At 42.2% G+C, this 12,763-nt stretch overlaps 1 protein-coding gene across 3 annotated transcripts in view; it reads left to right on the top strand.

The window, feature by feature from the left end:
• The window catches only part of DPY19L1 (dpy-19 like C-mannosyltransferase 1), a 296,815-nt gene that overhangs the window by 111,207 nt on the left and 172,845 nt on the right, over nucleotides 1-12,763 (top strand). For all 3 annotated transcript variants that reach the window (XM_083188462.1, XM_083188460.1, XM_083188459.1), the window contains one exon: nucleotides 11,716-11,836. In XM_083188462.1, coding sequence (XP_083044588.1) covers nucleotides 11,716-11,836 — 121 coding nt within the window. The remainder of the gene's footprint in view (nucleotides 1-11,715; nucleotides 11,837-12,763) is intronic.

The raw sequence follows: 12,763 nt of genomic DNA, 5'->3' as shown, positions 1-12,763 counted from the left end.
AGCATAATTTTTAATAGGCATTATGGTGTTTGGCATACACATAATGAACATAATGGCGTGTAACTTAACGTGTAATGGACATTATGGTGTAAATGTTTAATGCGCGCCTTTGGTGGACAATGTCCCTGTTTATGAAGTGTATTGTGAATTTTGGCTTAATCTGTGTGGCATTATGTGAATTCTGGCTCAATCCATGTGGCATTATGTGAATTTTGTCTCAATCCGTGTGGCATTATGTGAATTTTGGCTCAATCCATGTGGCATTATGAGAATTTTGGCTCAATCCGTGTGGCATTATGTGAATTTTTTCCCAATCCGTGTAGCATTATGTAAATTTTGGCTCAATCCCTGTGGCATTATGTGAATTTTGGCTCAATCCATGTGGCATTATGTGAATTTTGGCTAAATCCGTATGGCATTTTATGCATTTGGCTCAATCCATGTGGCATTATGTGAATTTTGACACAATCCATTTGGCATTATTTGAATTTTGACTCAATCCGTGTGTGTTATTATGTAAATTTTGGCTCAATCCATGTGGCATTATGTGAATTTTGACACAATCCATGTGGCATTATTTGAATTTTGGCTCAATCCATGTGGCATTATGTCAATTTTGGCTCATTCCATTTGGCATCATGTGTAAGGGGCAAGTATAATGTGGTCTAGTATTTTGTTGCTTAATGTGTAGAAGTTGTATATGGTGTTGACATGCCCCCTGTTGAGTGGCCACACACCCTTTTCTGGAGCGCGCCTTTGGCGCGCGCACAACTACATCCTTCACTTTTGTCGCCATGGTGGGCCTGCGTACTTTAAATGCCAGGGCCTATTTTTAATTCCATTGCCACCCTCTCCTGCCGCTCTCTTAGCATGTACACTGGCACCACTAACACCGCCCCTCCCCCACCCAAACCCTTTTTTATCATGGTGCCCCCCCTGTCCTTTTATCCTGGATCCGCCCCTGGTGGACACTGTGCAGCTTCTGCCAGTGGATGAGGGTCCAGTGTGGCAGCACAGGAGTACAGGACGGTGGCCCTGAGTCAGTGTCTCTTCCTACTGGGTGGGAGTTAGGGTGCATGAGAGCAGGAGGCTGGGCTATGAGGCATGATAGGGGTATGTGGGCAACACAGCGTCAGCGACTCCCCAGTGGTGGAAGTTACGGTTCAGGAGAGCAGGAAGCTGGGTAGTGATAGGGGTGTGTGGGCATACGGGGGGACTAAAGAGGAGGGTGGGGGACATTGTGCAGCTTCTGCCAGTGGGTGAGGGTCCAGCGTGGCAGCACAGGAGTACAGGACGGTGCCCCTGAGTCAGTGTCTCCTCCTACTGGGTGGGAGTTAGGGTGCATGAGAGCAGGAGGCTGGGTGGTAAAACATGATAGGGGAATGTGGGCAACACAGGGTGAGTGGGTCCCCACTGGCGGAAGTTACGGGGCAGGAGAACAGGATGCAGGGCAGTGATAGAGGTGTGTGGGCATGAGGGGTAGTAAAGGTTTTTGCCTGTTGCAGAGTAGGGATGGGCATTGGTGCAGACTCCATCAGTGGTTGCCATTGATGGCAATTTTCCTGTGATTTGCGGGAGAGGGGGTCGCGGGGGTTCCGTGAAGTGCCCGGGGGGGGGTGTGGTCCGCGTATCGCAGGAGGGGGGGTCGCGGTGGGGGGTGCCGCAAATTGTTGGCGGGGGGGTCGCGAATAGCGGGGTCTGCCATGAATCGCGGGAGGGGGCGCAAATCGCGGGAGGGGGAGGTTGCAGGGGAGGGGGCGCTCACCTGGTGGCTGTAGAGTAGCAGTGTCTTTGCTGGGCAGCATGGGGAGGCAGAGGCTGTCTGGCACTGTGGGCTCACTGGGCTGGTTCTCTGAGTCAGAGGCTCCACCCAGTGTTATAGACACACTCACACAATTTGAGTGACAGATGTAGCCAAATATATGAGAATTGCACTTATAAATAGTTCAATAAACTGATCATTTGTCTAGCTACTAATTCACACAGGGACTGCTCCCTGACTGCACACCTGTGGGGGCAAGCATATATTTCGCCCAAGCCAAAGACCACCCCCACACATAAATTTAACTCTCAATATATCCTGGGCCCAGATACACTACAACAGGTCACCTGTCTCCTGCTGGTGTTCTTCTATTGGGGCAGTCATAGATATTGTTTTCTCAAACAGATTAAAGGTACAGGCCTGATACCCCTCCACCTAACTACTTATACCTCCATTTGGTGCCTGACACAGGGACCTCGCCTCTATATCTTTAACAGCCGGGGGACCTGCTGCTGGCCACGGGTAACCCTAGTGCTACGGGCTATAACCATACTCACCTGCTTACTGCCCATACTGACTTTTTGAAACCTGTGATAAATAAGTAACCGTCATTTCTGCTGACATCTATTTTAAAGCCACATGCCTGGAATGGACAAGTTTATGGCGAGACCTCAGTGAGGTCCCAAAAATTCTCAACAGGGGAGTGGCCAGGGCAAAGAAATGTCTTTGACTACATCCCCAACAAGGCTGAGGACAGACTTACCCACTGAAACTGAAGATACAGCAAATACACACTCACTTGCTAATGCAAATGTTTCTACCAATGAGATCACTGCTATCCTTGCCTCTCTGTTGGATCAGAAGCTGACCCCCATCAAGGAGTTCATTGACTCCACACTAGCTCAAATCATACAGCATGATCAACGTCTATCAGAAGCTCAACAGAGGGTATCGGATTTAGAAGATGAGTTAACTAATGTCAAGACCACCATTGCTTCACAGGAAAAATTGCTGGCATCTATGCATGACAAATTAGAGGACCTGGAAAACCGAAACAAAAGGAATAACATCAGGATCATCAGCATACCAGAATCCGTCAAAAATGCAGATCTTATGCCTCTAGTGTCGGAATGGCTCCCACACACTTTAGGATGTGTCTCCTCCTCAGAGTCCATAAAGGAAGAAAGAGTGCACCGGATTGGCCCAGACAGGCAACAACCCTGTGACAGACCTCGACCGGTTATTCTAAGAATCTTGAACTATGCTGATAAAGTCCACCTAATGGATGCGTACAGGAAACACTCGGATCTCCACTATGAAAACCAAAAGCTACTTCTCTTCCAAGATTATTCCTATCTGGTAGCAATGAAAAGGAGGTAATTCTCACCTATTTGCAAAAGGCTTTATGAGCTAAATTACCGCTTCTTCCTGCTATATCCGGCTAAACTAAGAGTCCATTATGATGGTCAACCATATTTATGGGTTCTCCACAGGCGGCTACCAATTTCCTGGACTTCCTCCCCTCTCGGTCCTCTTCCCATATGGATGAAGCGAACTGAACTGAACGCTTCTAAGTTCATCTTCAGAAGACTGGAAAACTACAATTGGTATCTTCTTTTACTGATATATATATTGGTGGGCCAGGGCGGCCATGAATATATGCCTGCATTTTAAACATAGGCCCCTGATGACCCCTTGGGGAAAGGGATTGATAAGCTATGCCACATGGCACACAGGAGCAACTGTTGACATTAACAAATGCTTTATATTTAAACAACTTCAAATGTTGACAGGTACTATCTTTGATGCGAGCCACCTAAATGTTGCCATATGTTAGTTGGTCATTTAGACCACATTATTGGTTCTTGAAAAAATTTCAAAATGTTATATTGCTTACTATTTTGCTATTGGTTTTATACAGTAGATGGTATAGATTGCAAGGTACAAAGTGGTGCTTAGGGTCTTATTTCACCCCCCACAGTCTGCTCGCTGGGACAGACCGGGGGCCTCCAGCAACCAAATTTAATAACCCACGCCCTAGAGCAGGCATAGGATAATGACACATCCTCTAGACAATAGTTCAACCAGGGTACAATCGACACTAAAATTTGTCTCCTGGAATATGGAGGGTTTGAACTCCCCTATAAAAAGACGTAAAGTAGTAAGTAGACTAAAGCGCTTATGCCCTGATGTGGCATTTCTACAAGAAATGCACTGGGACATCGGCGATCCTAACGTGCTCAGAGACACGTGGATCGGTGAGTTCCAGGCAGCCTCATTCACAGCCAAACGTAGAGGCATTTTGATTCTGTTTCGTAAACATCTCCCATATGCCATCAAAGATAAATGGGCAGACCCAGAGGGCCACTTTTTATTTGTTAAAGTTGAAATATATAACTCCCTATACACTCTAGCTGCTATTTATGCCCCCCCCCCCCCCAACCCGAATGCTCCTTTCTTCACTTCACTTTACACAAAACTTTTGATGTGGAGGGAAGGAGAGTTGATCATAGGTGGAGATTTTAATAATGTGCTCTCAGAGGGTTTAGACAGGTCTGGTCAACGCTCCACCCTTAGGGGCGACACAGATACCTCCCCTTAACTTTGTTGCTAAAGTCTCTACAGCTGTGTGATCCTTGGAGGTGTCAAAACCCCACTTCTAGGCAGTATACTTTCTATGCACACCCACACAAATTTTCATCACGTATAGATTTATGGTTGATCTCCAACTCCTTATATCAAAGGGTGGCTGACTCAGGAATTGGTCTTATAGACCTATCTGACCATGCAATGATTTGGTTTAAAATTAACCTTCAATCCCCAATAACAACTTCATATAATTGGAGATTCCCCTCCTACCTAACGCACTCAACTGATTTTAGACTGCATTTGGAAAATGCTTTTGCTACATATGCCTGAGATAATGTGCAACACTTGGAAAACATACAGCTATTTTGGGCCGCATCGAAACCGGTCATTAGAGACCAAATAATTGAATACGTAGCCAGAAGACGTAAAAAGCTAAATACAACCATCGCAGAACATAGTAAATGTCTGGCTTTAGCTTATAATAACATGCTCCTAACTTAGGAAAAAAGAGGTTTGGTGGAGCGCTGTATCAATGAAAGAGTCAAATCCTGATCAATTAGATATAAATATATAAAACAATTTATTACATAAATAAAAATACATACATCAGTGAGCAGCTACACGTGATAGCCCATCCTCTCAGCGCCTTTTTTTGCGTTTACAGGGGCACGTTCTCTCCCCCTATTTTTTCCATCTGGGTCAGAGAGTCGGCCTCTGTGCGCAAAAATTATTTCTCTCTATGCTCCTAACTTACTCTGAAGAAACGCGCAAACAATACACAGAAGCTAAACACGCTTATGATAAGCTATGTACGGAAAGGGCCCAATTCTCATACGATATTTCCCGCAATAAATACTTTAGAAGCTCCAACAAAGCAGGAAGACTCTTAGCTAATCTGATTCAATCCCAATCCTCCCCACTTCACATTTTGCAAATTACCACCCCTAACGGTTCCCTAGTCTCAGACACTAAAGAAATCTCTAACACATTTCAGTCCTATTATAAACACCTATATGAATCCATGCCTGATAAACCATTAGAGAGTTTGCAATTTTTACAGCAGGCGCAACTGCCTACCCTCACTGCAGAAGAATGGGACTCCCTCACCGCACCGGTTACAGATCAAGAACTTTTATACATTATTAAATCACTCAAGCACAGCAAGCAGGCCCTGATGGTTTTAGCGCCGAATACTACCAAATACTGAAAGATAAGATAATCACGCATATGCTTACACTTTAAAACTCCATACTAGGCAGAGCCCCCCCCCCCCAGACTTTACAACGGCCCGTATAATAGTATTCCCAAAACCGGGTAAAGACTCTACTTTAGTTCAATCATATTGTCCTATCTCCCTCTTGAACCAAGACCTAAAAAATTTTACTAAAATAATAGCCCAAAGGCTTCAACCGATCTTACATATAATCTTACACCCTGCCCAAAACGGATTTATTAGAGGCCGTACATCTGTCCACAATATACGTACTTTAATAGCGGCAATTCTTCGTTTTAAACATATAAAACACAAAGAGGCCATTGTCATTAGTTGTGACACCGATAAGGCGTTCGATCATGTCTCGTGGAGTCATCTTCAACGGATCTTTCAGATTCAACAATTTGGCCCCGATTTCACTAATATATATTCAATATTCTTTACTCATCTCCCGAGGCTCACCTAACCATCAATGGTCTCAACTCCCCTCCTTTCAAACTACATAGGGGAACACGACAAGGTTGCCCCCTTTCCCCCTTACTGTTCAATTTAGCTTTAGATCCCCTGATACGCTCATTCTACCAGGAGACCTCCTGGAGAGGAGTTACCCTAGGCGGATCGGAGGTGAAGGGATCTGCTTTCGCCGATGATCTTTTGCGATATGTGAGCAATCCTAAGTCAGCCCTAACAGGCCTGCAAACTACCCTCAAAAAATTCCACGAAATTTCAGGCTTTTTAATAAATTGCCAAAAAACAGAGGCTTTACCTCTCTACCATGAGGCCCAAAGTGGATGGGGAACCTCCTTCCCCTTTAGATGGACCCAGGGACAACTAACATATCTAGGCCTTCGATTCTCTGGGGATATTGACGACCTCTACTCAATAAACTATTCTCACTGCATCTCCCAGATGTTGATAAACTTTAACAGATGGAAACACCTCCCACTTTCCTATATAGTATGCTCTAATCTTTTCAGGATGGTCTCTTTCTCAAGACTTCTCTATGTAACACAGATGCTCCCATTCCTCTTATCCAAACAAGATATACTAAATATCAACAGAGCAATTACCAAATTCATTTGGGCTGGCAAACGACCCCGTATATCACTATTGAAACTACAACAACCACCACTATGTGGAGGCATCAACCTACCCTGTAACCAGAAATATGCCCAAGCATCTAATCTAAGATATGCACTGGACTGGATTGGAGCTACAGATAATTACACCTCCGGTTCTATTGATCAGTCATTCCTTCAGGACATCACTCTTGACGCACTTTTACATACATCTAATCCTCATTTTCCAAGACACCTTAAAAACAACCCTTTAATATACTCACCATATCTGGCCTAGCAAAACACTCGAAAAAAACTCCATCTACCGACAAATATATCACTACATTTACCACTGATTCATAATATTGAATTTTAGAAAGGAAGACCAGATCCCATTTTCTTTAGCTGCCACCATCAAGGTCTTAGATCTACTGTATACATCAAATTTTAAATGAAGAAAACACGGCCCCCCTTACCATTACTCAATTGAGAGAACGACACCCGCAATTACATATACCACTATTCGCCTACTTTCAAACTAGGAGCTACATATCGAAAATACTTCCTAAATTGATAACAACCGACTCTGATAGATCTTTTGACATCATGATAATCAATATAAAGGGTAGACGGACCCCCACTTCTACACTCTACAACTATACCCGATCTAACCTAGACCTCTCAAAGATCACCAAAGGTATTGCCCGATGGGGTGAGACCTTCCCTGACACTCCGTTGAAAACTATTGTAAAGGCCTCAGTATCTCTAACTAAACAACATACTTCTGCCTCCTTTATGGAAATGCAGCTAAAAATTTGACACAGAGCCTATTATACATCGAAGCTCAGTTTTCTATCAGGTGCGGCAGATAACTCAAACTGTTTTAAATGTTCTCTCCCGGAGGCTGATATTTACCACTGCCTTTGGTCATGTGAAATTACACAAGCGTTTTGGGTGGAGATTGGTCTATTGGCTAAGGTTGCAGGGGCTGCTAAGAAAACTATTGTGGCACAATGGATACACCCTGAGAGATTACCCATACAAGTCATGCAGTCCAAACTAAAATATATATTCCAGATGGACTGGATTGATTGCTTGCTCGATGTCGAATCAAGATCGCCAAAATTCCTTGATGTATGGCTACCTTACTTAAATACCCTAATGAGTACAGAGAGTACAGAGAGGGACAATATTAGACAAGCAGTATACCTAACAACGTGGTTCAATATCCACCCTTCTAGCAAACCTATAAAAATCCATAGACCTCAACCACCCTCGGCATGTCTAGGAGATACAATACTTATATGGATGTTCTTGAATACTGGTTGAAATGTTCTATTATTGTACAATGTTCAACTTAATTATGTCCTTGCACTTTTTTCAGAGATCAGACAAGATTCATGTTACCACCCTGTACTGTTGTATTACTGAAACCAATAAAAAAACATATTTAAAAAAAAAAAAACTGAACAATTCCCCCTGAGTCTGAAGTACTGGCTTTTGGGTATGTTATTTAGCCACAGTCTATAGTGGCAGCTGTTCTAGTTTAAATAATTGTTGCAGTCAACTATCTTTTTGAATGTTGAAGTGACCAAAGCATTGTTCTTGTTTCGGAGAGCAATATTGAGGAAAGTAATTGTGTAATGAGTGGTGCTTGTGAATTTTAAACCAAAAGTGTTATTAATAAATGAAATTAAATTTTCGATTCCACCTTTCCACACAAATATACATATTATCCATGTACCCCCCCCCCCCCCATATAGCACCAGATTTTCTCCAAAGGGGTCATTCAAAATATATTATTCTTCAAACCGGCTGATATAAAGGTTTGCAAAGCTTAGTGCAAACCTGGTGCCCATGGCAGTACCAAGAATCTGTAAATAAAATACACCATCAAATATGAACTCATTATTTGATTAAAAAAACAACAACATCCAAAATAAAGATACGTCTTGTGTCCTCAATATCAACAATTATTTCCAAATAGTGTTGAAGTGCTGGTAATGCCTCATAATGTGGTATATTAGTGTACAATGACTCAAAATCACAAGTCATTAATATTTTGTGTGACTTCCATTCAATTCCATTAATAATATTGAGAAATTGTGTTCTCTAATGTGTGATCTCAAGGACAAAACTGACTTCTGCAAAAAAGGATGAATACAACTGATAAATTTGTGGTTAGGGACCCAGCACCCAAAATGATAGGATGACCAGGAGGAGGGACTTGTACATTTTAGGTAAGTATTAGTGAGTGGGTATAACAGAATGGAAGTTGAACAGAAAATGTAATTCTTTCCTCAATATTGCTTCATTTTCCAATACCTTAGGCAGTAGAATAGAATAGAATCAACTTTATAGGCCATGTATGCTTGCGCACACTAGGAATTTTTTGTGGATTTACAGTGCAGCATCAAGCAGGGATGAATGGGGGGGGTGAAGGCATTACATACATTACTTTAAGACATTACATGTGGGGAACACATGCCCACCGAGCTGCACAGCACCTAGGCAGCCATCAGCGGCGCCACTGGTCACTGCAACAGCCAGGAAGGTAACATTAAGCAGAGACAGTACAGTTATCACATAGGGAGCACACACCCGCCAAGCTGAACAGCGCCTAGGCAGCCATCAGCGGCACCACTGGTCGCCGAAACAGCCAGGTAGGTAACAATACAAGCAGAGACAGTACAGTTATCACACATGGAACATATTTGGCTGAGCTGCACAGCTCCTAGGCAGCCATCAGCTACGCCATCTTGATCATGCTGCTCAAAGGCAGCAATAATAATATTATTTTTATTTAGCATGGCAATTGAAGCATGAGTTCGACTGGTTGTAGCACTTTTCTTCCAAAGCTGGCACACCCTGCCAGCTTGTTGCTGGCAGGGTGTGCAACTAGTGATGGTACAGCATACAGGCTTTTCAAACAGTGGTTACGGAGTTATATGGTACAAATCATTGTAAAGAAACAGAAAACAAAGAAAGTAATGCAAAGCTTTCATCAGCTTAGAGGCTGAGAGAGATGGTAATTGGTGAAAAATAAATTGATGCCATGTGCGGGTGTAAGTCCAAATCCAGTCCAAACTCCAGTCAAACTCATGCTTCAGTTGCCATGCTTACGATGCAGGCTAAGATGGCAGGCAAAGCCTTTGAGCAGGCTTCCAAATATTTCCAATTTTAAAGGAAAGTTTGGGTCAGCTGGTACAGGGGGAGGGGATGGTATTTGCACAAATTGCTCAACAGGCTAATTAGTGGAGGGGGGAAGTTGCAGGCTCCAAGTAACAAAACAATTCACAATGCCGACTGTTCTTTAAATGAAAAGCATCAGATGTTCAAAGTGGGATTCATGTACCTGAAAAATAGGAGAGGAGATGAGATGGTTTTAAAACTTCTCTCCAGTCAAACTCATGCTTCAGTTGCCATGCTTGCGATGCAGGCTAAGATGGCAGGCAAAGCCTTTGAGCAGGCTTCCAAATATTTCCAATTTTAAAGGAAAGTTTGGGTCAGCTGGTACAGGGGGAGGGGATGGTGTTTGCACAAATTGCTCAACAGGCTAATTAGTGGAGGGGGGAAGTTGCAGGCTCCAAGTAACAAAACAATTCACAATGCAGACTGTTCTTTAAATGAAAGCATCAGATGTTCAAAGTGGGATTCATGTACCTGAAAAATAGGAGATGAGATGGTTTTAAAACTTCTCTCCAGTCAAACTCATGCTTCAGTTGCCATGCTTACGATGCAGGCTAAGATGGCAGGCAGTAGTCAGTAGTAGTCTTCAAGGTGAAGGTGTACTTAGAACTAGAATCTGTAGGCAAGCTGAAATAGAATTTGGTATTAGTTAGCTGACTACAGTATGTGTTTTGATAAGAAAATCTTTATCCTGGATCACCGTGCCTCCGCCCTTATCGCCCGCTTCAAAAATTCCTGTTTCATCAGAGCTTTCATTGCTCTTCTGTTGTTAGAATGCAAATGAGCTCTGCCTATTTTCCTATTTTGAATTATTTTGGTGTCACTTCTCTATCACAGGGAGTCTTAATCACTTAAGGTTAAGAAATAAAATACTTCAATATAGCCATTCTTTTTAATCCTATCTGCACTGGAATCTAATGATAAATATGTAAACAAAGTGCTGTTAGAGCAGCTTTTTCCAATTCCTTTAAAGTTTTTACCGCTCCAAGGTCTTAAATTGTCTACAATAGGGGATACATCCTACTTTGAGTTCTAAATTGCTTGTTTGTGAAGTATCTTAGTCTACACAGATCCCTAGTATAGCAATTGAGTTCTACATATAGTTCAAATAAGTCAGGAGTTTTTGATGGGACCAATTTAAGTCTCTTTGCATTAACAGCGTTCTCACTCACAGTTAATATTTTAGTAGAAGAGTTAAATAGTCCCTTATTTCTTAATATTACTGTGCACTCTTGGGATTTTTTTTCTTTGCTCCTTCTCTGAGCTCTCTAGCAATTCTCTCTGAGGTATGGGGCCAATGGTTGCCAATAGGTGTATAATTGTGAAAAGAAGTGAATCTGTGAGATAGCGTATAATGGTATAAATTATAAAACACCATACAAAACCCTATACATTACTCATCAGAGGTCAACAGGTAAGTATGTAATAGAAGGGATGGATGGTCCAATTTCATCAGATTCTCCCCTTATTCTGTATGCAGGGGAGATATAATGAAAGGCAGCATAGTGCAGGTCAATCAGATAAAAAAGCTTTTAATTAAGACAACACACTTACAAAGTGGTGACTTGTCATAAAAGCATAAAACAGAGGGTTCCCGGCAAACAGCAGGCATATAGTTGTTCGGGTGAAGTCCTTCAGTCTGGGTCCCTTGTATCCGGAAGACAAGGGGGGCTCAGTCCAGGGTGCTCCACTGCCACGATCCTTTACCCAGGAACCACGCTGTCCAAGTACACGAGAAATATTCTTCTATGGATGAGCAAATCTTGCAATATTGTAATACAGCATTGGCAAAAGATTTTAAAAAAAGAAACCACCTTGGCAAATGTATTATAATATTATATAATATTATTAGTATTATAAGGATGTAATGATTCTTGTAATTTCAAATCCCTTTCTCCACACAGGTGATCCTGGCCAGCTGGTTCCGTATTTTTACATCAACAATGAATTCTGTTGGCATTGACACTAAGATATGCTGGACAGTGAATAGGGGGAATGATCTCAGTCCTGTAGAAAGCTGTGAAGGCAAGTTAAATACAGAGTTTCTAGGGCAACACCCACATTAAGAAAAGCCAGTGTCTCAAAGTGTAAGCATCAATAAAACATTTTCTCAAACACAAAAAGACATTTAACCCCTTATGTTTAAAAATTACCACAATGTATCATGTAATGGGATTTTGTGCCATAGAAATGATCATTTAACCTTCCCAGGCATTTTCTAAAGGCATACAATATATGACTTCTCAGAGGGGAGAAGTTGCATCTGGTCCCCCTTGGGTTGCCTGAGACTGCATGTGGTCCTTCTGCATGTGATGTATCGCATGTGATCCCGTTCCCTGCCACAAGTTTACTTTAACAAAATGTTATATCAAGAATCTTATTTGATTGTTTTTACATGATTAGTTTATGTTTTGTGCTGTACTACCTCTCTTTATTCCCTTGTTCCCCTTTTTTTATATTGTCTACCTTCCCTCCAATTGTTTATACATTGTATTATATCGCTACAAACTCCTTGCATAAAGTCTTTAAAAAAAAAGGTCAGCAATGGGAAGGTTGATAATCGACATGGAATCGACATTAAAGTGTACTGCATCACCTCGCATGGCTCAGTACTCTCACCATGCTTCGGGCACCGTGCTTCGCTGCGCTTGGCACACTATTATATTCTCCCTTCACACCCTAGTGGATGGTACTATGGAGAAAATTTACACAACTGCGCTCAGCTTGTATGTAATGCTAAACTAGTTACAGGTGCTGCTGGTCCCATTAAGGGTATCCCAGTCCCTTTTTAGTTGAAATTAAGAATATTTTGGGGTGAGACAGCGCTATCCTGTTTCTGTTGATGCTCTGAGTTGTGTTGATGTGGAAAGAATGAAAATTGAGAAGTGGATAGGTAAAATAAATGTAGGTTTATTAAATAAATGAAAGAAAAATGCAAGTAAAATGCAAGTG

The sequence above is a fragment of the Crinia signifera genome, chromosome 5, assembly GCF_055691185.1.
Source record: "Crinia signifera chromosome 5, ASM5569118v1, whole genome shotgun sequence".
NCBI classification, from domain to species: Eukaryota; Metazoa; Chordata; class Amphibia; order Anura; family Myobatrachidae; genus Crinia; species Crinia signifera.
The sequence above is the reverse complement of the archived record's forward strand: the minus strand, read 5'-3'. Positions and strand labels throughout refer to the sequence as shown.